Genomic DNA, 27342 nt, shown 5'->3' with positions numbered 1-27342 from the left:
TTCTTTTTTATATTTTTATTTTACTGAGACAAAGTAAATGCCACGTAAATACCAAGAAGCTTTTGGTACACAAGCAAATGCCACCTCATGTTGGGTGTTTTGCATATATTTCACGCAGTAACCATAAAGCGACCAGCTGAAGAAAGGACCGAGAGAGGTCATCTGCTCCACCATCCTCTCCCTCCCCAAGGCAGGAGTGGATCAGCTCCACTTCTGTCATGGCTAGCAGATCCTGGACGAGCATCTCTCCTTCTCCTACCTCCCTCCAACAGCAGAGTCCCTCATTTATCCTGCCCCTCAAGGCAATTACTCCAGTGCTTCATTATCCTTTCCATTATGGAGATTTTCCTAACACCTCTTGCTACAATTTAATCCCATTATTTCTTACCCTGTCATCAGGGCACGGAGGACAGAGTATTCACCTGCTACTGGCAAAAGCTTTCACATGCTCCATGAGCTTTTCCTATGTGTTGCTCTCCTCCTCCCCTCCTCCTTCTCTTTAGCTCAGAACAGCACTAAGTCTTTTAGTCTCAGCTCAGAGATCACATTTTCTAGCCCTCACCTCATTGTTGCCTTCTGGGTTCTCTGCATCCGTTCCACACGGCCCAAAACTGGACAAAGTACTTCAGCGGGAGGCTAGACATAGTCAGAGGATTATTTTACAGCCCTTTGCCTCCTTCTCTTTCTGCAGAAGACTGACTCAGCCAGCTTGCGCCTGGCAGCAGTCCCCCATAACCTCACAGCCCCTCCCGTGGGACTGAGATGTCGGCAGCTCTTCCCAGTCCTGCACGGAGGCCACTGCTCCCGCCTGTACCTGTCCTTAGGCACAGCATCCCATTTGTTCTGGCCTGACTTATCAGGATCATTCGGAGCTCTGTTCCTTCCTATTAACATGCCTGCAGTTTTCCTGCTCTTCCCCCCAGGATTTCACCTCCAAAACTGAGAGGAGTCTGCTCCACCCTTGCTGACCTCCACGAGTGGGAACGGTAAGACGTTTCCAGCTAAACTCTGCGAACATGGAAGCAGCCGATCCTTCTCCTGCAACTGCTGCCACGTGAAGTCTCAGTTCCCCATAAAGCTGGAGTACAGCCACCTCGGCTGCCAGGGAGCGATGCAGCAGCTAAAGGCAGCGGGGAGGGAGACGCTCAGCTGCAGTTTAAATTCATCTGGCAGGCCTGACTTCTTCCAGATAAAACTCTGTGGGGCCAGCTGCAGGCCCCCGTTCAGCCGAGGTCCCCTCCCTATGGGGTTCCCTCCTTCACACGCGAAAACCACACCGCAAACCTCCTCTTTAGCTCAGGGTTTCGGGTCCCCCTCCCAGCTCTATGAAAATTCATGCGCTTGTAGAAATCAAACCCTAGTTGCTATGGTGAAAGGCACTCTGCAAACTAAGAAACAAATACAAGCGGGACATTTGGAGGTTACTGGATTTTTGCACATCTTTCAGGCAAGAATAAAAAAAGCAGCACATTTCAGGCTCTGCTAACTTCCCATGCCCCGCTACTCCTCACACATGAGGGATTTACAGTACAACTTATTTAAGGAAATTAATAATCAGCCACTGCATTTCTTAAAAGAAGCCTCATCCCCGTGGCTCCTAGCAGTCCCTTTTATGGTTTTTAAGAGAGCTGGGCTTTGGTTCTGCTGCAGAGATGCCAGGAGGCTCGACATATCCGGATGCTAGGACACGGAGCTGCCACCGATGTTACCTACCAGCTATTCTCCCAGAAACACCGAGATGAGGAGCCCATCTATGGAGCCAGTAAATTAATTCAGGCAGACCCAGGAAATTATCCGGCACAAGGGCCAAAGCACCTTTGGGATGAACTGCCTACTTTTACTAATCAACGTGTTCTTTCTATTGCACTTAACACACTGGGTCCCGGCCTTCCACGCGCCCAGGGGCACTACCTGGAGGGGCCGAGGGGAGCGGGGAACTTTAAAACCCTCCAAGTAAATCCTCCCTCCGCCAGCACTCAGAGTTCCTGCTAAAATTAGTCAGAGAGCTGCTGAGCACCTCCGAAAGAGAGAGGCTTCTCTGCTTTACTGTTAAGGTCACGCAAAGGATCTCTGGCACGTGCAAGCGAGTTAGCACAAACCTTCTGCAACCTCCTGAATACCTCCAACGCCGCCTCTTCATTCTGCTCCATGGCCCAAACACTCCAAAAAAAGATATTTTCCCTCTATTGTCTAATCTGATTTCCTCAACTGCCACTTCAGATTCCTGTTTCACTGTATGCAAATAATGTGAATAAGTCTTTTTCTTGAAGAATCTCATTCACAGGAAAGCATCTTCGCAGCAACCCCAATTTAATCTCTATTTCCAAGATCATACAAATGCTGATCTCCAGCCTCATCTGCTCAACCGTCACATCTTCCCATCCCACTGCCGCTCTAATTGCACACTGCTGAGGCCCCTCTGTCATGCCAGTGTCCCTCAATAATGGCAGGATCAGAACTGAACGTGAAAATCTCTCCTCTGCAAAGCGGCATTACAGCCTTTCATTTTTGCCTTTGATTCTTCTTTAAAACCTATGTGAGGAAAGCACTAGCTTATTTCTGATACAATGATGTTGCACCACAATCTCTTATTCAGTCTGTATTTACCCAGTAGATTTTTTTTTTTCCTCTCTATTTTAACTCAAAGCTTTCCAAACAGCCATCTCCCCTTATAAGCTTCTTCAAGTTACCATTCCTACTTTGGATATATGCCTTTATCGTCTCACTGAGGGTAACAAAGCCTGCGCATCCTTTCTGGACATTTGCCAGTCTCAATCTCACCTAATATGGATTCTTTGGCCTTTTGATTTCATCTTGGCTGAGAAATACAATGGGAAAAGGCTCCGTCTCCTTAAATTCGTTACACAGAAAAGGCCAGATACCAACGACTGCAGAACACAAAAGGTGTTCCTTATGCGAAAGAGGAATTGGTCAAGGTGACTACTTAGGGTCAGATGTTAATTTGTTTTATTGAGTGTTGGGTTTGGGGTATTTTGAGGGTTTCTATACGGCACCACATCAAATGCCTTACTTAAACTGAACCACTACATACCACAGGCTCTGCACTAGCCTTGCTCAGCAAGATAAAAACAATACCAGAGAAAACTATCAGATTTGTTTGCTACGATCTGTTCTTCACATTGCCTCTGTGCATCACTCAGGAAACATACTTTCCCCCTGCTGCAAGTGAAAGCAGATACGGCCCCATAATTTAATCCCCCGTACGGAGGTCCCAAAAGAGAAGGAGCTTCACTGAATGATGCCTTGTCTGTCCTAAAAGCCCTCCAAGAGCAGTTTGCAGCCGGCTGCCCTGCCCCTCCGCTCCCATCGCTGGCCAGTGCAAGGCAAGCGTCACCGCTCCACCAAGCAGCTCCCCTTCTTCCCTCTCAGCTTTACGCCTCCTCCGGCAGCCGCAGGGGCGAATACACGCGGCTTTGCACTGCTGTACCTCAACAGCTGCTCCCTCGAGTTTTAATCTCGTAAGCTGTTCACGCACACCTCTGTGCTAAGCGGCAGGGTTCACCGTTCTGCTTACGCAAAACTGCCTTCCCTCTTGTTTGAGCGTGGCAAGAGCCACCCTTTTACTCCCCAAACCTTGAGTTAAAAACCATCTGGTTCTAACCCAGCGAGAGGCCAGGTGGTTTCCTTCCTACTGTAAGCTTTCCTTTCCTTTCGAAGTATAGCAGAGTATTTTGGCCAGGCTCTGCCTTCACCGTTCTTTGGATTTATTTAACTATGTGTGGTCTGGTATTTCGGCCATCCCATTCGCCACAGCTTTGGTATTTTCACTAATGGGGGGGGGGAGGAGGGAAGGAAAAAAACCCACGTCTCAGCCTAGAGGCAGCCAACCCGTGTCTCCGGAGACGCACGCAGCTGCCCCAGCTGCCTCCGTGCAGGGGCTGCCCACCTGGCAGCAGTGACGCAGGGCTGCGGCACGGCTGCGATCCAGGAGGAAAGGCAGAGAGGCTGCTGCGCCAGCACCTACCCGAGGCCCGGCCACACGCGCGGCTCTACCCTCCTCTCGCCGGGAAGGAGCTGCCCTTGTCCTTCACTTGCGTATTGCTTCCCCCTCCGTCTGCTCTCCAAGAGATGTCCCACTTTGCTCCCAGTGGGGCCAGGAGCTTAGTACGTGACCTGGTTGTTCAAAAGGAGTCAACCGACTAGCCACCCTAGAAAAAAATACGTACTGTTCTGTATGAAGTGGTTCATAAAGCATCCCCAGCTTCTTGGGACTAGATGAGACAAGTATGAAGTTAAAGCGTCTAGCACTTCCATGGGAGACACAAATCACTCAGCTGCTTGGGCACAGGCTTCTCCTGGGCTTTCAGAATCAACTAGACTGAGGAGCCTTTTTCATGGATAGTCCTCAAGATAGAAGTAATTTAAACTCCCAAATGCAACTCATCCTACAGGATCTATTTTCTGAGCAGTGTGGGAAGGGTACCGGCCTGTGTAACCATTTATTAGCACAAATAGCAGGGCATGTTTAACTCTGCGGAATGGGTAGAACAAAGGATTTTTAAATAAAATTCTGATTAGTTTCTGCTGAAAGCAAAATACCAGCTGGAGCCGAGGGTAACGCAGGCATGCTATCAGCAAACATGTACTGCCAGTGCATCTGCACGCACGCATCAACTGTGACCGCGCGGGAGCCTCAGACTCGCACAGCAAAGCCAAGGCATCTCCGTCACGTGCTGTGCTTTGATATTTCAGGTCCTGCCCTCTGCTAAACTAAGTTGACCACTTTGGCTTAAGAGTAGCATGGTCTCAGTTGCACAACAGCCATGAAAGCGGCTAAAACCAAGTTTTCTGACACGACGGCCTCCTACCAGTAGCCTTGCTTTGTCAGCTTGCCAAGCGGGAACGCTGCCACCCAACACAGCTACTACGGAGCACCGGAGTCTGGAAACACGCACACAGCACGTTGCGCCATGCACACGGGGACGGCTCCCGCAAACCAGCCTGCCTAACTGCAGCCATGTTCATTAACAGCCTGTCGTTTAGATCCCATTGCAGAAGTTAATGAAGCCACTTTGCGAGAGGGCAACCCCCCTGAACAGAAGAAGATAAATAATGTATATAGAAGGGGGCTGGGAGAGGACTGGCACATCCTTGCAAGGTCATGCTAGAATGCATCAGTGGCTGCCTGAGGTTGGGCTCCTCTGTTAAGAAGCCCGGAGCTATTTATGACTCACGTAATTAATTAATGCCAACGGGCGTTCTGCTGCAGGCATGTGGGAGACCAAAGGGAAATATGAAGCGAGCAGGTTAGGAAATGCAGTGGAGGTGGGAGAGAAGGATGACATTTCTTGCAGCAAGACATGCTTTGAAGTAATTATCAACAGTCCAAACAGCCAGCAGCTCTTCTGGCTACATCAGTACAAAATCAATTAGGAGTTTTAAAAATGCATCAGCTCATATTTCAGAGAGCAGCAGAATAAGAAATAGCCAACTGAGGTAGGGCGGTTGCATTTTGCAGCTTCTAAGTGCCACACACCACAAGACCCACAGATCCTCAGACCCCGCCGTGCACCGTAAGTGGTGCGACCAGTAGAGGGAGCATCGTTATGCCTTTGGAATTGTTCACGTTTTTGGATGACGAGCATTAAGGAAGGATGGTTTGATTTTATGTCTCTCTACAGTCTGAGGACAAATTGAACAAATACAAAAAGACCAAAGAGCTAAGTGAAATGTGGACATATGCCTTGAAAGCGAAGTCCCTCCAGCCACTCTGGGCTTATCACACATACCACCTTCTCCTTCTGGAGCCCGCTCGCAGACACCGGGAGCTAACCAAAATCTCGGCTCGCATTAGGAACAGCACCATGTCTGTGGCTTCTCTGATTCAGTTTGCAATAACACGGTCTCGCACCAAACACTCAACGTGTGGCAATGCTGAGTCATGACACTGCACTCCCACAGGCATTTGAGGGCAATGAGAGCTTAACCTAATTTTGTCCCTTTGTTTGTCCTCTATACAGAGGAGATCAACCAGTTCCTCACCTTATCTTTACATCTCCACACATCCAACACCTAATACATTAAACAGTAAAACTGTAAACACAAATAAAACGCACCCTTTCCCTCCTCTGATGCCCTAAAGTCCTTCTGGGCTCTCCGTCTTCCATGCAGCCTGCATCCTCACTCGTGTATCTTTGCTGCCAATTTGTGGCTAGAACATCTATCATTTTCCAAATGTATGAAAGCATTGTCCCGTCTCCCTCGCAGAGCCGCCTGCAAACAAAACCCCTTTCCCTCACACAATGAGGATTCAAATTTGCTACCAGCCCATGTTATTTTCCATTTCTATTTCTCTGTGCTTTTCTTTTTTCTCTGGACACTTGCAGGGGCCAAGCACCATATATAGCATCAGTCTGACACTGCCATCTGGAAGAGCAGCAGTGCAGTCTCAGCCCTGGCTGGGAAAGCCTGGGAGGCTACAGCATGCTCCGGTTCAAGCCTTTCCCACCTGCACTGTCTGGAGGATCTTCCTTCTTACGCTCTGATCACTGCCAAGCCCTCAGATCCTGGCTGGTGGGACTCCCTACCACTATCCGCTACCCTTCTGGAGTAAAACCGAGCAAATCAATTGCAAGATTTTTGTTTTTTTTTCCCCCCAAAAAATAGCATGCGAAGTGGCAGTCAGTTTTAGTGACATAAATATATAATGAGTGAGTAGAACAAGAGCAACAAAGTACTCCTTTCTGGTGGGCTGAGAAACAACACAAGCCTGAGTCTCCAGGGTAAAACACGAGCGAAGTAAACGACAACACGAACACCCACTTAGCATTCGTGCTACATCCTCCTGATCTGAGCCTCGCCAGCTTTAAGAATGCTTCTGTTAAATACTGTAATACTCCCAATTATGAATGATCCAGATTGTTTATTTTCAAAACAGATCCCCTCCGGGAGCTCCCATCAGCTTAAGACAAAAGCAGTTTTAAAGAGGTGTTTCAACCTCTTTTGGCTACACTGTATCCAGAGCTGGCTTGATTCCCCTAATTATTTCATACTGACCTTGAGGATATTTCGGCCATTAAAAGACTCCCGTTCCTTGAAAGATGATTTAGCAGTCACTGTACTGTTTCGCTCTTCAGCTGTAAAGAGAAAAGCCACCACCACAATGAGCTTCAGAAGGGAGAACCATGTGTACTGTACTTCCCCCCCACCCACCCCTCCCCAAAGACTGCTGCCAGCTAACAAACCACCTTTGCCCAATTCTTCGTGCAAAAACGTTTCCACTTTGATTTTTAAGAGAACACAGCCGAATACACAGGAATTGGTGCCTCTGTCAGGGTCATCTAAGTTACCTGGAGGAAACGCCCTAAATCAGAGCTACCGCTAAGATGATTCTTTAGGGCTGCTGGCTCAGTGCAACACATCTGCTTCTCTCTGGCTGATTCCAAATTCCACATCCTGCCCGGGTACGAGTCAGCAGCGACAAGCGCTCGCATTGCCTGGAACAGCCCCAAAAACCAGACGGAGCGTGTGAGCGTAATGCTGAACACGTTCTGAACGGCACCTCTACAGATCTTCACTGCCCGCTCCGGGAAGCATCCTTGCACACCATGTACATGCGGCATGTGTATTTCTGCAGGGTGGGCACACAGCTACACACGAAGACACCAAGAACAGTAATCCACGCCTAGAGCAACTGCCAAATGCCTACATCTTACATCAGTTTCCCCAGGGTATGGCTGGATTTTGATACATAAACCCTAAGTACATGATCTGTTCTTTCCACAGGATCCCTGCCTCACTCGGTGAACGTATTCAATATTTCTTTTTCATCTCCAGCATTAACTATGAAGCCCCACTCACATCTAACACACTATTCAAATACAATATTGAATATAAAGCAACTTCCGTGGCCGTCTGCATAACGCTCTCACCACCGTGCCTGAATGCCTCACGGGTATTACGTGTCTGTACTCTGAACAACGCCGTCAGACTAGATGCTACTGCCCACATGCCTCAGCTAACAGAGAGCAACACCAGCACTTTGGGCTGGACTTCCACTTCCACCGGTTTTCAGGGCTCGATTTGAGACCCCTAAACCCTGCCTTTCCAGAATTTCTCCTGCTTATCTGACTTCAGTAGCAGCCATCCCCAGAGCCTGCCACTGCGTGCCCAGAAAACCACAACACAATCTGCTGTTATCACTGTCCACACAGAGACTCGCGGAGGCTGCAACTGGAGAACACTCGGACTAACCTCTCGGCGGTGCATGCAGCCCCCTGTGCCAGAGAAAGCTATGAAAAGCTTTAGTGCAATGCTGCTAAGGCCTGCAAACCCCACACCAGTGCCAGAGCATATGCATGTTTGCACACGGAGAACAAGGCTGCAATATACAGCCCCTCCCTAAACGCAAGGCATCTGAGGCTGCTTTATAAGTAATGCGATAAGAACGATGCTACAGCCTGCTAGAGCAGACAATCTTTTGGCAGAGACAGCAGACACTATATACACTCAATAACAGCTCATGTTCAGCCTCACAGCAGTCTGAATCTGATTTAACGAGAAAGTGTACTTTGAGACCCTGGAATCATGTTCCAAAAGCGACAGGCAATCTTTAACTTGACCAAAGAGGATCCCGTTTTCTTCTTGCTTAAAGGTCAGAACAGCACACGAAGGTGTTACTGAATTTCAATTTACTGTTGGGGCAGAGAGAGCCCAAGGCCTCACGAGGTACCTGAATGCGTCTGATCCAGATACTGTGAGTGCTACTAGGGTTTTTGTAGCTAAGACAAAGAATCTTACAAAGCGACCAGAAAGTACTTAAAGCATGCCTGCTTTTGCCAGCTCTGACGGCTTCTTCATTTTCCTTTGGGTTTGCTTTAATGACCTTCCCCTACAATCTTGTAAGTATTTTTGAGATTAAGAAAAATCACAAAATTAAGCAAATAAAAAAAAAATTATATATATATATATATATATATATATATCATAAAAGCCAACAGCTACTGGCCAAAGCACCTCCTGTTCAGTTTGCTGCTTTAAATACATGTAGTGGCAAGGATCAGGGATACCCACCACTTGGATCTTTCCTGAAGACAGTGTTCATGACAGTAGCATGGAGTTTCACTCTATCCCATTCTTTAAGCATCAGGCCGGAGGCCACAAACCGTTCCACCAGTTTGTCAGCTATCACCTGCAATCTGCGAAGGCAAAAAGAGAAAGAACAGAGCGAGGCAAACCAAGGAGAAACCCCCGTGTTGTCAGCTTTTCACTTTTCAGCCAGAGAGGGAAGCATGTGTGAAATGAAGTCTCTGCATGCACATGGGAAAACTGAACAAGCCTCTAATGGAAAGATAAAAAACTAATCAGAATTCTGCCAGGCAAATCAGTCCTAATGCAAAAAGTTCTGGCTATTTTGCAAAGCTTACTTGGTGATCACTTCTGCTGCAAACACGCCACGAAGAAGGACAAAGTTAGCGTAGCAGAGAGTTTGTTCACAGTGAAAAGACAGACGTTATTGGAACTTGAAGGATGCATCTTTCTACTGCCATGAAACATAATACAATTCTCCTTACAAGTGCTAAAATCTCAGACCCACAGAGGGACTTGGGCACCTTGACTCCAGGAGGATCTGCTCTGCTCAGGGGCTGCCATTTATACAGTGCAAGAGTGCTGGGCCGGAGCTCAGACCTTCTCTGTCCCAAATAAGCAACTCAGTCACCGGCTTCATTTCCAGGAGAACCCAGAGCATGGTGACAGAGGGCACAAACCCAGGCGGCGCATCCTGCTCAACGCTCTACCTTCTGAGCTACTGAGCAAGCAGAATCAGAGCACCATTGCCACCTTCTTGTCTGGCTGTGGTCTGGGATGAAAGCAGCTGTGGCTGCTGTGAGCTGCAGTGCCCCAGCCTTACCAAAACCAGCACGGATGTGCTACACCAACAGTGTGGATTCCCATCTGCTGAAATGAGACAGAAGCATACTACTCTGTGAAGTAGGATTTGGGCTCCTCTCACCACATCCGAGCAGTTAGACAGCACTCTTACTCCACTAGGTGCCACCACTTTGGTTTCTCAGCTACAACGGGGAAGGCAGAGACACGGCTTCTCTGAGGCTCCAGCGCTGCTGTGCCCCTGGACGCTGGCTCGGACAACACTGCGGGCTTTGTGCTTCCCCCCACGGGCTTCCAGCAGCCACAGGACAATTTCAAGGCTTGCAGACTACCGATTGTCATGGATTTCTACCACTTACTTTCTGGCTTTACATCAGTGATTTTTAAAATTAGCAATGACAAAGATTAAATGAATATCATTACAGACAATACTAAAACAAATTAACAGAGAATAGCTCAAGTGAAAATGGTGCTTTATTACGTTATAAAGTTAATCAAGGAAATAAAACAAATTAGAATGAATTATAATGGAAATTATTTGCCATGTGGGAGGCATCAGAGCATGATCTCTCTCTCAGTCTGAGCCATTATATGTGCAGAAGGGCTTGCCATCCCCTAATACTGTCTGCAGTTATGCAAGCTAAGTCAGGGTAAATCAAATCTCCTGCTTTATAGCTTAAACTGATCAAGATTATCGGAAGATCAGGAAGAAACTCCACCCCTCGGCCATGCCAGGAACCATTCAGAATAGCTAGCCAGACATCTTGCATGAGACAGGAAGGCGCACACCTCAAACATTGGTGGCAACCACCTGATCTAGCACAGCAAACCACATGGTCACCGCTCTCTTCTAGTCTTGACCCTGAGCTGAGAAACGGTGATTTCTACCTGCTTTGCCCATTTCCCCGAGCAAAGCGCAGCTCTACTGAAACACAGCACCCAGGTTTTAGCAGGCAAGTGCACGGAGCAGTTCAGCAGTAATCTGTCTAGCAGACTGGAAAACAAAGCAGAGTTTTATGGAAGAATCTCCATTCATCCCTTCTTTATAATCACTATTTGGCCAACACATTGTCTCTTGGAGTCTCAGCAGAAGCAAAAGAAACTTTCAGTGCTCTAAATCAACATAAAAATATCTTCTTTCCCCTCTGCAAAACTAAATGTTTGCTGAACTCTCGCTACCAGCTAAGGGACTATATTAGGACAGAGGTGCCAGTTCATCCTGCTGTGAGAGATGAATTAATTTACAGGTAAGGGCAGGACCAGCCTGGGCTGAAGATAAAAAGTTACAACCATGTGACCCTCTCTGAGCACACTGTTATGCAAAAAGCAAAAGATGTGTTGCAAAACAGAAGTCTGGAGGTCTTTAGGTGCCAGGCAAAGCACAAGATCTGGGTTGGGCCAAGACCTCAGCTAGCAGATCTCTGTGGAGGACGGAGGAGACATGACCTGTGTAACGAGCATCTCAGGGGTGGAGGCCATTTTCAGTTTCAAGACAAGGTGGATTTGAGGATCCCATTTCTCTCCCCAGCCAAAAGCAGCTCTGCCACCCCACACATGCACGTGAGCATTTTCTGCCAGCATTAATGCTAAACAGGTTCTCAGCAAAACAGGTAAGGTTGAAATCCTGATCACAGACTGCAATGTCAGTACGTAACAATTCAAGCTGTCCACAGACCCAGGCAGACATCACTGCACCACTTTAGTCCCTGCTTACACTCTACAGGGTTTCTCTACCAGCCCCTCAGGTCACAGGCTTATTTTCAAATGTGCAAGCAGACTCGCAAGCACTGCGCTTCAGAGACGATCCGGAACTAGGTGTGTAAGGCAAAAAGAGCTCCCTAGCTCGGCTCTGAGAGCCGACACTTTGGTCACTTTCTACAAGAAACCCAGCAAAGGGCATTTGGATCATACAACGTCTGTCTCTGTCTCATCTTTCCGAGTGCTTCTTCCCTATTTCTGCCTGCACTTCTTTTCTGTCTCCTGGCTGGCGTCTGGCTTGTCGTGGTTCTCCACCCTCCCCATCTGTTTCATCTCATCTCTTTCAGGGCAGGATAGACTTCGAAGTGGAAGAGCCGAGAAGGGGAAAAGAAGATTTCAATTCGTGCTGCCTACCAGCAATTCTTACATTTTCCCACCCATTTTCTTATCCCACTTCTGATCTCTTACTGCAATATAGACTCCAAAATGTGGTTTTCTGCAGGTTTTAAACAAGGCCCTCCTCGTCTTCTCAGCCCTCGGGCAAAGGAGATGCCAGAACACATCCTTTCTTCCCTGAGCAGGTCCCTGCTCAGTCTCCCTCCTCCAGCTGCACTGCTCTGGGCTCCCCTCCTAGCTCCCCAGTGTCCTCTGGCAAAGGGACCAGACGATGAGAGGGCAGCACCACCAGAAGGAAAGAAGGCTAAAGCTCTTCTTGTTCCACCCCTCTGCCCCTTTTCCCATTCACCTCACAAACAATAGCACAGGAGCACAACAGTTCTTGCGTTTCCCCACAGTCTTTGAGAAAGCCCAGAGAGAAAAGAAAATGCTGCCACTGATGATGGTTTTGTCAAAAATGAGATGGAGGAAGGTTGCCCAGACACCACTGCATCCTACTCAGCTCTGGACAGACCGTTTGTAGAGTCTTTTGCTAAAACCATCGGTGAGAGTGACAAACAGCACAGACACACACACTGGCATCAACCAGGCTTCAAGCTTCAACACCAGCAACTCTGAAGACAGACGTTTCACACCCTGTGAGCGTTTCAGGCTGCTTACAGACACAAAACAACAACTCCATAACCAAGCCACACTTTTCAGAGGGCCTTCTGGCGTAACTGGGTTTTAAGAATAATTAAATGCTGCAGAATGTGTCAGGCTGCCCAGATTAATCTGGTTTGCAGGTTGGGAACCAGGCAGCAGAGGCCAAGTTGTCCTGCATTCTAAGTCACCTCAGGAGCATCTCCTTGGCCATCTTATCGCTGTGCGAGCCACGATGCCATTATTCAATCCGACATACTGCTACAGAAACAAATGACATCTTTCAGCAGCACCACCAGTGACCAATTTAAAGAGCAAACACATCACAGACTTAACTGGGTTAGGAAGCAAGAATGATTTAATCTTCCCGACTACTGGCCCAATAACTGTGAGCAGTACCCACCAACTGGGGTGGGTTTCTCTGGTGCACCGTTACTGCTGCCTTAGCACCCTCCGCACATTGAGGGGAAATGAAAGAGCGGAGCGTGAGGAACTCACCTGTCCGAGCCATCCTTCATGTGGACTTTTGCATACAGGACATCTGTCATGGCAGGGTCATCGTTCATGTATTCCACCCCTGCCACCTCCACAGTCAGGGGTTTGCCTCCAGCAATTTGGCTGCAATGCAAGAAATCCCTGATGTTAAAATACAAAACAACACACTGGCTTTTGAAATACAAGGCATAGTACTCTTCATGCACATGCTAAATATTTGGTTTTACTAATGAATGAAATAAATATATTTTTTGCTATAGCTAAATACAACTTTGAGGTTAAGTGAAACTTAACTGTTATATGGACACTATGGAGCAGTGAACTCCACAGAGGAATTCTTTCTGCCTATTTAATGCTGTTTGCACTGAAAAATCCCTAAAACAAAAAAGCTTCCCTAATTTCTAAAGCTTGAAAACTGCTAATGTCTCATTGTCTCAAGAAATACTGTAAAAACCTTTAAATCCATACTTTTACTGTTTTGGACATATGTGAAGTCAACTTGATGGTATTCACAGGCCATCTCAAGGCAGAGATCTCTATTTAGTTTTTTTAAAGCCCATCAGCAATAATATGGTATAATTTCTCATTCCAGAGAAGCTCCTGTCTTCCCTGTAAAGAGACTGACTGTGACACAACGTCTCCAGTTCATTCATTTCACTGGGAAAAGCACTCAATCCTGAATGCAGTGTTAAGTCTATTTCAACATGCATTTAAACATGCTGGAAGTAAAAAGAACCGTTTTATAATTGTCTCCAGCTACTCTTGCAGGAAGGCAAAACCCAAAACGTGTGCATGATACAATATGTACTCCCACACCTGCAAACGCACTGCGAAGTGCATCTGCTTCCAAACACGCCGCCTCCTTGCCTTTACCACCAGAACATCACAGGGAGGCAGAGCGCTGCAGCGAGAGCTCCCTGTGAGTAAGTGTTGTTGTCTCGGTTAACTCCAAGGTCTCATGGAAAGTACAGGGAGTGTCTGGGCAGGCAGAAGTAATAAATACGAGTCAACAATATGAGCGTGACTTTGTTCTAACCTTGCTCGCTTTTGTTGAGCCTGCCTTGGAGGTTTTTAGTAACGTTTCCAAGCTGGGATAAAGAGAGCATGGTTTCCTCTTCCAGTACATTTGTTGGGAAGAAAACTGGCACTAGCGCGGTCAAGTGCACGCGAGCTTATGAGTGCGTGAGGCCACATATTCTACAAAAGGGCAACAAGGGCATATCTCCCTTCATATGGCACTGCCTGCATGCAGAAACGTAAATGAGCACCAATGAAGGTGTATGTGGATGGATGGGAGCCTAAAATCAATTTAAAAAGTATATTTATTTGGCACTGGCAGGGGAAATAACCTAAAGGTTATATTCAAATGTTGATTCCTCCTCCACCCAAGGAAACGGTGGGTAAGGATTTCCTCTGTCTCAGTTCAATCCACTTACGAGGAAGGCAGCACTTCCCAGCACTGCAGACAGACCTACCACTGCCAACTCGCTCGCATTTCCGTTTAACAGCTGAACAAAATGGAGCCTTAATTTTAGAGGAGGAGGTGAAAATTTTGGCCATACATTAATTCTCACAGATATTAGCCGGGGTAGCATGGCCAAACCCTCACGTGCCGAGGTAAAAATGAAGAAAGCGTTCTACATGCAAAGGCTTTGCGGAAATATATAAATAAACCAGCCCCTCAGGCCATCTCCAATTTCTAAGCTGTACAGAGATAAGCTAATTACAGTGTCATTCAACCACATTTACAGTTAAAACCATAACATCTGCAATTCAGTGTTAAAAGGCAATGAGAAAGCCACAGTCCTAGAGCATCACCAAACATTTCAGACCAATTACTCATATGGCTCACGCTGGCTTCCCTGCACACAGCTCCCTGCATCAAGAAATGCATGTCAAGGACACCTCAGCATCTGCTCTGAGGCAGGAGGGAGGCAGCAGGCTGGAGCCCATTGCAGGCAGCACGTGAAGGTGATGGTGCTCTCCCCTGGCTCTGCAGCAAGCAGGGAATAACAGCAAAAATCTGCACACAAAAATAACGGGCCTGCTGTGAGAAAAGGAAATGACTGGAGAAGGTTTTCAGGCAGTGCTGAGGGCTCGAGCAGAACTACAAAATACAATTACATTCTCTGCTATTGCTCAGTGATTTTTGATGCTTCTATTTGAAATGTTTCAGCCTTTTTCTAAATTTCTAGGCTGCAGAGTTGTGATTCGCTATTGAGCTGCTTTCCTCTTTCCTCTCCCCGGTCAGGGACGGCTTGCTTCTTTCCCCCACGCGTGCCCTTTGTGATCACCCCCCTTTGCAACACTTACTCCACAAAGTCCTCTTTGCATCTCTGCAGGAGGTCACACGCTTTCTGGATCTCTTGTTCGTTCAGGAGTACCAATGTCCCAAGAGTCAGGTGCAGCTTTGCAGGATTCTGGAACAGGCTGCTACTGACCCCGTGATCCTACAAACCAACCAATAAATCAGGTATTGAGGCATCATGCACGCACACCCCTTAATCAGAGGGAAAAACATGACAGAGAAGAGGCACCCGGTCGCACGCAACAAACCTTTTCTCTCTACATCACTGGCCGAGTTGAAACGAGAGACAAAGCGTTCAGGGGCTTCGTGAGCGGGCGAGCTCAGCCCAGCAGGCAAGTCGCAGCCCACCACTACACACACACACACACACGCTCGCTGCCTGCCTTTTCAGCGGACTGGCTGAACGGCCGCCTGCGCACCGAGGCAGGGTTCACCGCGACGGGCTGCAACGCAGGACACAGGAGCAGCAGCCCTCACTCGCGAGGCCTTTCGAGGGGAGACTTCCACAGCAGGCAGCGGCAACTGCGCCGCACCAGCGAGAAACTCCGCGCAGACTTGAAACTTGCGGCAAGTGCATTTTTTGCGCAGTAAAGCTGGAGTCGGCTGTAGCGACAAGCTCAATACGGTCTCTAAATCCTGTCCAAACACAGGTTGTACTTCACAACACAAGCACAGCTAATACCAACTCTGATAATTACATTTTGCCTGTTCCCATGTGCTCTGTAGTTCGCCGAGATGAATTAAGTTTAAATTCGCTTTACAACAAGAGCTACGTGTTGTTGCTGGGGAAGAACTGTTCCCAGGTGGAGCAGCGGTTATATTCAGCTTTAAGAAAGAGGCTCTTTTGTTCTAGGGTATTTATAAAAATACCTTGAGGATGGTTAACACACCCATATTAAAACAATTATTTCGACTTAGTGGCCACTTCCCATCAGCGTATTAAATAACCTCTGCTTTTAACTCCCAAAGAAGCCAACCCTGCTTACCACGCCACTGAAACATTTCTCTGTCTGCAAAAAGTTCGCTGACAGACTGACAGCTTTGAAGTTTCCACCTGTGCTGCAGAGTTTGAAATAAAACCTTTCAGATGTTTAAATACGGCAGTATCTCAGCCTGTCAGAGTTTAAAGCCTCACATTTCATGCAGCATTTTTCATGTCTAATGACAACATCCATCCCTTTCTTTACAGCGGCGCTGACGGGTTGCACTAGAGAGCAGGCAGCCTGCAGCACAGAGCCCAGGGGCTTTGCTCCGGCAGCCACCGGCTGGCAAAGCTTGGTGGTCCCCAGAAGACATAGAATGCGCGCATCTTGTGCTGCTGCTAATAGTTTCATTGCTCATCGTATCCTGGATGTTGCAAATCCCAGAACCACGCAGCAGCCTTGAAACGCACACAGACTGACTGCTTTCATCGTGTCAACAGCACGGGTAAAGAGGGACTTCGCCGTCTCGCTTCTCCCCACCGTCCCCTCTCCACCAAGGCTCAAAGAACCGCAGTAGAAGCCTTTTTATTCCCTCTAATTGATGCTGCTGTTAGCACGCGCGACAGGACATGATTTCTCTCCATCAGTCTTTTTTTTTTTTGAATGGTATCCGTAGCTAGCGGATATTTGGCCCATCACAAAACAATAGCTCAGGTAACAGAAACTGGGAGAAAGTTCGATTTATTCTTGTCAAGGACAACCAGCTGATGTCACTTCCAGAGCGCGCACGGACGATGAAGGCAGCGTACGGTCACGAGGAAGTCCTTCACAGGTCAGAACACAAAAACCCTGCCCTGTTTTTTTGGAGCAGGGAATGGGGCAAAAAGCAAGCCCAATTTGTACTATAAATATCAACCGGCCCCAAAAGCAGCATTTTCCCCTGAGCTTTCAAACACCTGAGCGTGGGCTGAGGGCTGACAAAGTGACGGCACGTCACCTCCATCTGCCACATTGCCTCTTCTGGGAAGATTAGCAGGGAAGAGCAGTGCGTGGTGAACAGGCCAAGACCTAGATAATCTTCCCGCTTTAGTCCCCAGTATTTCAGACAGCTCCTAAAAACTCTCCTTACACCCCTACTTTTTTACGGGCTGACAGATTCCACATCTCGCCCGCACAAAACAGATGCTACATCAGAGGTGACTCTCCCTGGAAAAGATGACGTTTCGGCAGCCGCCTTAGCAGCCCTTCACGGCTGGATTCAGCTCGCCGAGATGCACAAAAGCTTGAGCCCATTTGTCCTAATCCCAGATCACAATCTGCCGTTAGCAGCTGCCTGGGCGCCTCACGGCAAGCGGCACTGCCCAGTGATACCAGTCCTCTGCACCGGAGCAGCAGGGCCAAACACCAGCGACTCGGAGCCCAGGAACATGCTCACAGCTACTGCTAAGGAAAATCGTATCCTCATCCAGGGAGGAAGAGCCCAAGAGGCATGATCCCGTCAACACCGTGATTCTGGGGCTTTATGGACTCCTTCCAAACATCCAAGGAAGCCTCTCAGGGTAAGTTACACCAGCGCATAACCGCAGACAGGAGATCCAGTGTCGGAGATGGGCACAGGGATCCCCTGGGATCTAAGCCTTGCTCTGCGCGGGTCTCTCAGGAACAACTCTTCTCTCACAGTTTCCTCCTCTGCGAGGCGGAAAGCGGGCACTCCTCTGGCAGCACGAGTCCCAGCGAGGAGCGCAGGGGGGCTTCCAGCCCTAGCAAAAGCAGGGCACCACATTAAGGAAGACCAGGTGTCACCGCAGGGAATCCCCCGTATACTACAGGGGAAACCGAAAGCCGCAAACTTGCAGAAACCTACTGGCAGATACAAATACATAAAACAGACTTTCTCTCTCTCAAAAACTCACGGTTCAAACCTGAGTTTAGGAGAATATTCCCTTTATGCATCATGTGTATGTGACAACTGTCCATTTTGGCTTGTGCTTCTCTCCCAGACACTGCCCTCTCACGGTCAAAAACCAACTGTCAGATCCACCAGGAGACCTTAGCGAGCTTACAGCCTGCAAGGATCTAAACCAAGGGAATGGAGGAGCAATTTGGGAGACAGAGCAACAAGAAGGCTGCTGTCTTTCTCAGATGATAAAACCATAAGGTCACGGAAGTTCTCCTTCCTCCACGACCATAAAACCACTGCAGGTTTTATGAACTGAAGCAGCAGCACGCACATGAGAGTCAGGCACCGGCAGAAAGCAAGCTGTATTTATTTTCTCAAACACTGAGGCTGCAGTTATTACAAGGTGTTTAACCCTTTGATGGTTAGGCTTAATTCTTCTTTGCACCTACGCTCCAGTAGCAACACACCTTTAGTCTATGATGCACAGTTGATCTCAGGCTTCCTGAACAGATCTTTTGTGGGGAGGAAAACAAACAAACAAAAAAACCAACCCACACACACTCAACAGGCTTCCAAACATACAGCCTCCCTTCACCATAAGTTAGTCATTTCCTACATGGAAATAGACTCATGGCAGAAGACAAGTGCCTGGCTTTTTCTAATGTTTTTCTAATTCCACAGATTAAGAGGGCAACTCACTTCCACTCAGGTAGCCTTAAAAAGTAATTCTTTCCTCTCTCCTGCTACTCGGACTTCTACCATTGCTCTCCTCCTTTAGATGGAGCATGGAAAGGGTTTTCTTTGGAGCCCTAGCCTCTCTTTTCAAAGCTCAGGCACACTGTCTCTGCAAATCTAAGACACCACAGTTGGGAAATCATAGTCCAAAACATAATTCAGGCCTTCTGCATGGCTAGACAAAGGATCAGACTCATTTGCTCTTTCTCCCTGGTTGCATCCTTCATACCGTCCTAAGAGCTTCCAGTATTCGCAGACAACCTTATGATATTTTTCCTTAATAGCAGGATACTGCATTACAGCAATTTGCCCTCTCCCACCGTGATCCACAAACAAAGGAGCAAGCCAGACAAACAGCAGTTCCTCAGAACTGACTGAAGCACTGCAGGCTGAAAAACCCCTCCTCTCTTCTGTCCCCTCCTCTCTGAAATATAATATCTCATTAGCAATGCTTGATATTTACAGGTTGCCATATATTACGACAATCGTATTTCTTTTCCATGCTACATCTGCAGCCTGCTAAGACTGCAAATGCTGTGTTTGCACAGCTTGGAAAGACCCAACTGCGATTTTTCATGGCAGTATTACTGCATAACCAAAGTCACTTTCCTTTTCCACCTGCACATTCAGACAACCGTTTCAGTCTTCCTCGCTCTGACACCTATATGACTGTGCTAGGAGACTTCCAAGGTCATCCAGTCATCTGGATCGCCCACTGCGCCACATCAGTATTGACCTTGTTCAGGTGAGCCACATCTCAATATTTGTAATAAATCAGCCCCAAAAGAGCCTCTCCTCAACCCTGGTTCACTGTGTGGCTGCACTGACCATACAATACCTCAAACGACACTGAAAGTGTTCCATATCTCTCCACAAAGTCCACCTTATAAAAGGTCTCAAAGACAAAAAAAAAAGTTAGACAGCATATACCCACCAATACAACACTATGTTATAAAATACAGACGAATGGTTGCCATGGTAACTGCTCTAGAGAGACAGAGTCCCTCACAAATGCTCAACGGCCAGAAGAAATCTTCACACACACACGCACGCACCTGGTCTTCTCCCTTTCTTACCGTTATTAACGAGCTTCGTTCAAAGACTGGAGTCTATCTAATTCTGCAACGTTTTGCACCAGCAAATCGCAGCAGGAAGAGAAGCGCACTGCTTCTATCGCTGAAACCTGTTCAGATTTCCTTAAGCATCCTGAGAAATCCCGTTGCTTTGGACAAATCTATAAGCTCTCTTATTGCTCTGTGAGGCACAGTTTTGAATTACTGTTTTTCATTACTGATGTGCTTTCTAGCAGACCCTGCTGTGACATAAAGTGGTATTAGAGTGGCATTACTGGCTGCGGAGTGATTGAGAGACATATGGGGCTGCAATATACTCCTTGAACTAACAGGCAGCAATATATCTAGAAGCCCTTTTGCTAGTGCCAGGAGGAGGAACGGTGGAAAAATAAAGCACCATACACTCCTAGGCTATACATATGCAAACCTCCAAATACCTGCCACTGCCAGGATTCTACGTTTCAAACTAAAAATGGAAACGCTAGAGCTGATACAGGGAGTACCAAGAACACTCGAGACCCTCCCGAGACGCAGAGGGCACTAGCTCAGGCACAGAGCAGCGCTACCATGACCCTGCAGCTCGCAGGCCAGGGTGCCTTGCGCTGGCGCAGTGTGGACAGCAGGAGCTAGAGCCCCAGCCCGCCTGCCTCCACCCCCACATGCATGTCCTGCTACAGGGCACTTCCAGCTGACACTGTTTCGGGAGATTCCCGAAAGCCCCTTGCTGCAGTGAGAAGCGGGCTGTGGCTGAGCCCTGCACTCTCTCAGGGTTATTGCTATACCGCTATTAGAAAGATTCACGTCTAGGTGCTGGCTTTGAATACAGCTCAAGTCACAGGTAACTGAAAGCCAGAATTAGTTGCTAGGCTGAAATGTCTTCTTACATGCACACCCACACTGCAAGATCCCCAGCCGTGAAGCAAAGCCTTAAAGGACTTGGTGCTGTTCAGACACAACTGCATAAGAGATAGACAGAAAGGCAAGAGGAGGAAAAATTAACATGAATAGCCTGGTCAGCACTGGTCTCAGCACATCTCTGACCAAACTTGAGCTTCTGTAGCCTTCTAGGCAAAGGAGCATGGGCAGGTTTACAGAGGTTCCCAGGCATCCCAGAACATGCAGATGTTCTTCTGAATGTGAATGACAACACAGGGGAAAGCACCAAGATGATTTCATGGAAGCGTTTCCAAGTGGATGACAGACACTGGCATTGCTGCCTAACCAGGGTTGTGAACTGACACTTAAGAGCAAGCAAGAGATGAACAACAGGACAGGGACGGAGCAGGAGGGGCCTGGAGAGCAAGTACGCTCATGAGCAGAGGCTGGGCTAATGGAGGGATGCATAGAGATATGACTAAAGCAGCAGGCAAGAAAAAGGTCTTCTGAAAGGAAAAGAACGAGTCCTGCATGAAAGTCAGCGTGTTACAGGAATAAAGACACAAGATGAGAGTGGGGATGATAGCATTTTCTGCAAAGATTAAATAAAAGAGGCTACACCTTAGAGATGTCATGCTGAAAGGATTCACCTGACACAGAGGCAACCGGGAGGCACAAACCTAGCAAGATGTACAAGATGACACTAAGGTTACTGGCCTGAGCAGCAGACAGGTCCACAGGGAGGGCCAAAAAAGATCCACAGGACCTGCCAACAGACAACTAGAGAGAGGAAGAGGATCAGAGAGGCGGAGTCCAGGATGCCAAGGCTTCAGGGAGAGCAGGGCCAGCCATGTCTGAAAGGACTGACAGGTCAAGGGAGACCAAGAGAAAGGACGGTCACAGACTGTGCAATAGTCACGAGCCCAGCTGGAAGGGGATTAAGGGGAAGAGGAACACCAGGCTCAAAGCAGCACTCTCAGCTCAGGGGTAACCGCATGAACAGCCACTGAAGAGCCCCACGCTGAAGTCACCGGCTCCCCAGCGTGCTGCCTTTCTCCCCATGACTTTGGTGCATTCCCCGCCAAGCACTGGAACTAGCAACCAACAGAGGGAGCCAGCAACCGCTGACACCCGCCCAAAGCCTGGTATCACCAACCTCGGAAAGGACCACTGCCTTCACTGCACTCCAAGCCAGCTGCACACCTCAGTTCTTTCTGTCCAGCAAACACTTTCTCAGGCTAATCCTGTCTTCGGGGCTTTTTTTTAAATGAGCTCTGGCTAACGGGCACAGAAGATTGAGACAGTGATATCCTCCTAGCCAAACGCTCATGGCATTGCACAGCTCGCTAACTCCGGGATCTATTGGCCAATTTTGGCTATATTTAACATCAGGTAGAAACCTCAGCGACAAAAAGCTCCTAAGACGTCATGGAAGTAGGCAGCTGGGTGCAGAAGAGAGACTCAAATCAGTACAGCCAGGAAAGACAAGGCTGCAAAGCAAGCTCAGTTCTGCTCCTAGAGAGCAGACAACCACATGCAAGTGACCACGAAAACTTCAGCAAGAATTCGCATCTCCTTAGATATCAGATAATTCACTCACGAGGCATGAAGACATAGGAAACCAAACTTCTTCAGTTTTGCTATTTGCAAGACTATATTTTCCCCTTTGAAAGGGGCAAACAGAAGTGAGAGGCACAAGAGTAAGAATATCAGCCCACAAAACCACTACTGCAGGGACACAACCTAACCTTCAGCTGTAGCAGAGGAACTCATCTCTTGCCTAGAGAAGTCTTCCCAACACATTCAGAGGACAGAGGAATTTAATACCATTCCCTCTTCTCAGCCTGGCCCTGTGCATTGAGATACCACTTCTGTCAAACGAGAAGCACATTAAAATAAAATAGGGAATACACAACTTTCACTTCATTCTGTTCTTCATTTCCCTATGCCTATTTCCTACTGCTCCCAATATAAGATCTGAAGACAAGCAGAGGGACTGTCAGCACAGTCTCCTGGGGAAGAAGGGAAGTGATTAGGTTTGCAAGATGGCATGTGCTACCAAGTCGTTTCTTGCTAAGCTCCAGTAATGACACCCGTCTTCACTCATTGTCAGTAACCAAAGGAAAAGTGAGATAGACACTGCAAACTTGTGAATTCCCACCTGACTTTACAGTTATGTAGAAATCATATAAAATGCACAAAGGTCCACTACATTATTTAGTGGCTTTCATATTAAAAACAACCCCCCCTTTTGAATCTCAGAATATCTTCCCACCTAGGAAAAACTCTACAGGGAACAAAGTATTTTACTAACAATTTACTAAGCCATTCCACATTCCGGAAGATTTCATAATAGCATTCAATAAATTCACAGTATATCCACCAAGTTAAGTAAAAAGCCTGTTAAAAATACCTTGCTAGGAAAGGTAATGCGGCCTTGAAGGTAAACACCAAAGAGCTACCTCAATAAATGAAAACAACACCCTGCTGAAGGGCTTCCACTTGATTTCAGTTCTTTCATGGATCCTTACCTTTGAGCATTTCTCCAATACTTCCTCCCTGAACTGCAGAAACTTCTCCTGAATTACGGGCTGGTTGAGAGCAAAGGACAGGAAGTGTGTGAAGGGCTGCTTCTTCCGGAAGCTCTCAAGAAGAACATCAATACGTGTCCGGGCCGAGATGACACCACCGCGCTGCTGTCCTGTAATCACTACAAGAAAGCAAAGCAATATCTGTCTGGCTTTCCTGAAGCTACAGGTAAAACAGTGACACCTTACTCCCATGTCCATGCAAAATAAAAAGTAATTAAATGGATTGTGATTTTGCATGATACTGATCTGTGCATTTTAAAATACCAATTGTAGGATACTGTGACGGTAGGACTATTTGTCCTCCTGGATAGTTATCTATGGCGTCACTGCCCCCGTGGTTGATCTGAATCACAATTTTCCTTTAAATGACTACAGGATAGAAAGATATGGAGAGGCCAGGAGGGAATTACAATAACCCGCACAACAGCACCTCTCGACTATTAGCCCAGGGCTCGCTAAAGAAGAGATAGGAACTAAAACCCCCGACTGTGCAGAGAGAAATCTTGCCAAACTCCCTGCTTGACTTAAAATACCTGACACGGCTGTGCTTTCCTGTGTAAAGACAGGATGATGCCATCAAAAGGTATCCCTCTGTTCTCAAGAAAGTCAGCTCTGCATGTCTAAAAAACAATACGCTGAGTCTATCACTTCAGCGGCTCTTCAGATTTCTAGAGAATTATTTTAAGTTTTCATAAAGGCAGTCTCTTAGTCAAAGCGAAGAAGAAAATCTATCAGAGATCAAGATGGCCTATATCGTTTGTGCTTGCACTTCAAGGCCCCAAACAGAGAACACTTGAGTTTGAAAGGAAAGAACTGCAAGAAGCAAGATTTTCTTTGCTTCCCATTATTCCATGTTTTCAGCGTCTCTCAACCTTCCTGATAGTCCTTCACGGTTCTCAGGGGGAAGTCAAGACCCACTTATTGAGAAGCACTAGCACATTCTTGTGCAGCAAGACAGTCAGATTCCCCCAGTCACTTCTTCCCCGCAGCTCTGTCATGAACGTAACTCTGCACTGTAACAATTATCACCATAATGTGTGTAAGGAACCCTCAGGATATCCACTTAGGCAGAAATCCACACGGACCAGCCCTTACGAGCAATGCCTTCTTTCTTTTTAAGTCACTGGAAGCAACTAGAAGGAACATATGGTACACGAAGGCCTGCTCGCACCGTAAGGATCAAGCAGCAACGCCAGAAAAGCAGCAACGTCACCAAAATACTTCTCATATTAAAGAAAATGATATTTATTTCATGTATAAATACACAACATGGCAATTTCTCTTTCTGGATGTATATTACAGCTCCTCATTAATAGCAATATTATATATGGTAATAATAAAAGTTAAAAAAAAAAGAAAAAAAAAAGGAAAAAAAAAACACATTTGGGCCCAAAATTCTTAAGGCAGTCATTTAAGGCACAGAAGACACTTCAGCAAGACTATTCATTGCTTAAAATAGCATATTTTTAATCCAAAATCTTACACTGCTTTATGAGAGTCTATAGACAGGAAAAATAAATTCAGGAGAAAGCTGAAGTGATTTTCCCAGGGCCATAAAGTGAGTCAGTGACACGCCTGCAGGAGAGCCGATGAGAGAACAATCATTTTGGGTATGTTAAAACTCACCAATTTCTCCCTCCACTCCAGGCCTGGGAATACTGATTGAGGTTCGAGTCTCTGTTTCTAGTCTCTTCTTGGTCTCTCCCTTCTTCCCAATTATGTACCTAAAGGCATAAAGGTGCAGGAGTCACTCACACAACTGCACTGCTCCGCTCTCCATCAAGTGTGCCCAGGTAGAAGATTAACCATGGCCTGAGCTGGCCCCAGGCAGCCAGGCTAGGTGCCCCAGAACTCCGCATCTCAGTGCTACAGGGATGCACGGGCTCAGCTCCACACGCAGGACCCGGTCCTGGCACAGGGGCCACTCCTGGGACTCTGCGTAGAACCGGCCCAGGACCACAGGATGATGTTGAGCTGTGGCTAACAACCTGCTTAAGTTAAAACGAGTCGGGCCTCGACAGCTCTTCCCAGCACTTCCTGTCACTGCACACTCATCATCTGGGTTATTCCATTTGACCCAGACGAGGAAGAACTAACTGCACTTTTTCTGGCTTGTGCTTTGTTCAAGGTGGTCATTTGTCATCCAAACACACAACAGAATACCTTTCTTTTTTTTCTACATTTCAGTAACACTGTCGTACCAACAAAACTGTCAAAAATAACTAGATAAAGCTTTGAACTCCACTACAGGCTTCCCAGTGGACATCAGATTTGAGTCAATAATCAATTCCAGTTGGGTGTGCTTTCTCAAAGCTTTCACAATCTCCCCCTGCCAGGCTGCTCATCCCAATTCTTCCTTCCCTTCTTCCATCCTCCCTGATGTTTTTATGTTCAAGGGAAGAGATGCTCAAAAACTCTCCTACCAGCAAGAAAGCACCACCTGCTGTCTCCGTCACAGCAAAGGCTAAGAGTCAACGTGGCACAACTGCACTAGAAAGGCATTGTCATTTTTCTCCTCCCAAACACAGGACATTCACAAATGGAATACATCTCAGAGATCTGGCACCTGCCCCGATCTCAAAAAATATTCTGCACACAAATACTTTCTCAGCCAGAGGCCACGCAGATAAGCCAGAAACACATAGGCTCACTTGTAAAGCAGACTGGGAACCTCCACTCTGCACTGGAAGCCTTTCTCGGTCTCTTCCACCACAAAGGCATCACATGGTTCATCTGCACAGTCACCAGGGCCTACCAGAAAAAAAAACAACAAACCTTTTACAACCTTTATAAAGTTTGGCAGTGCTTTATACAAGACAGTAGTCTCACAGTCATCTTTTCCCAAGGTTAAATAAAGGAACAAACGGACTCCCCTTAGTGGCAGCTAACTGCTTTTTATTTCACCTTACTACCAGCTCTGAAAAATGTAATGACTGCTTCTAAATCTGCCAGGCTTGGAGGCATAGGAAAGTAGTAGTTACAGCCCAGGTTTTCTCTTGGCTCTAATTTGTACAACTCCCTGGTTGGAGTGCCCTCTTCCAAGTCATGCACTGCTCTCCTGGCAGGGTGGAAGCCACCAGCCCATTCAGAGAATGCAGCAGGACTTTAAAGTCACAAAGGAATAAAAATAGAAGGCGTAGATTGAAAGTTTTGGTTCAAGGGTTCAAGTGCAGCACGTGTAATGTTTAGGAAGACAGGGGAATTCTCACACCCTCTGCAAGGGCCAATTAAAGGCAAACTTTTCATCCGTGAGCCATTCAGTCATGCCTGCTAAGACCAAACACGATTTCCTCAGAAAGAGGAAGGGGTTGCTATCTCCTTCACAGCATAGATAGAGACGGATTTTGGTGGCAAGCAACTTATTAGAGCTTTGTTCAATCTACTGAAGAGCAGGGTGGAAGGGAGAAAACACAGCAACCCTTTCTATTTAAAAAAAATAACAGCTGACCTTTCTATGCCCGCAAGAACTCACGCAGAGCTACAACAAATATAATACACAGGCAGAAAGATGAAGTAAGTCAAATCAGAACAGAAACAAATCTGCCATAAAAATAGGCAACGCCCCCTGAAAGCCACATTGTAAGAAGTCAGCTTTTTAATGGGCAAACAGTGCAAGGACAGAGGACCTCTAGCGAGTGGCCTTTAGTCCCACTGCATCTGCAAGTCACAGAATAGCTGTGGTTGGAAGGGGCCTCTGGAGACCATCTAGTCCAACCCCCCCGCTCAAGCTGGGTCACCTAGAGCAGGCTGCCCAGGCAGAAGTTCCTGTGTTTCAGTTTGTGCAGGTTGCCTGTACTCCCTCACTAACCCACTACTGAAAAGAATTACAGTGCAGGGACCCAGGGAAAACAGATCT

At 47.2% G+C, this 27342-nt stretch overlaps 1 protein-coding gene across 1 annotated transcript in view; it reads right to left on the bottom strand.

Moving 5' to 3' along the window:
• The window catches only part of ASCC1 (activating signal cointegrator 1 complex subunit 1), a 38803-nt gene that overhangs the window by 8796 nt on the left and 2665 nt on the right, over nucleotides 1-27342 (bottom strand). Inside the window, exons 3-9 of the mRNA XM_067299702.1 lie at nucleotides 26138-26237; nucleotides 25113-25210; nucleotides 23427-23605; nucleotides 15394-15530; nucleotides 13084-13203; nucleotides 9034-9158; nucleotides 7018-7097 (exon numbers count right to left, since the gene is read on the bottom strand). Coding sequence (XP_067155803.1) covers nucleotides 7018-7097; nucleotides 9034-9158; nucleotides 13084-13203; nucleotides 15394-15530; nucleotides 23427-23605; nucleotides 25113-25210; nucleotides 26138-26237 — 839 coding nt within the window. The remainder of the gene's footprint in view (nucleotides 1-7017; nucleotides 7098-9033; nucleotides 9159-13083; nucleotides 13204-15393; nucleotides 15531-23426; nucleotides 23606-25112; nucleotides 25211-26137; nucleotides 26238-27342) is intronic.

Source organism: Apteryx mantelli, chromosome 7 (assembly GCF_036417845.1).
Source record: "Apteryx mantelli isolate bAptMan1 chromosome 7, bAptMan1.hap1, whole genome shotgun sequence".
In the NCBI taxonomy this organism is placed as follows: domain Eukaryota; kingdom Metazoa; phylum Chordata; class Aves; order Apterygiformes; family Apterygidae; genus Apteryx; species Apteryx mantelli.
Note: the sequence above shows the minus strand (reverse complement) of the source record. Positions and strands in the feature narration are given on the sequence as shown.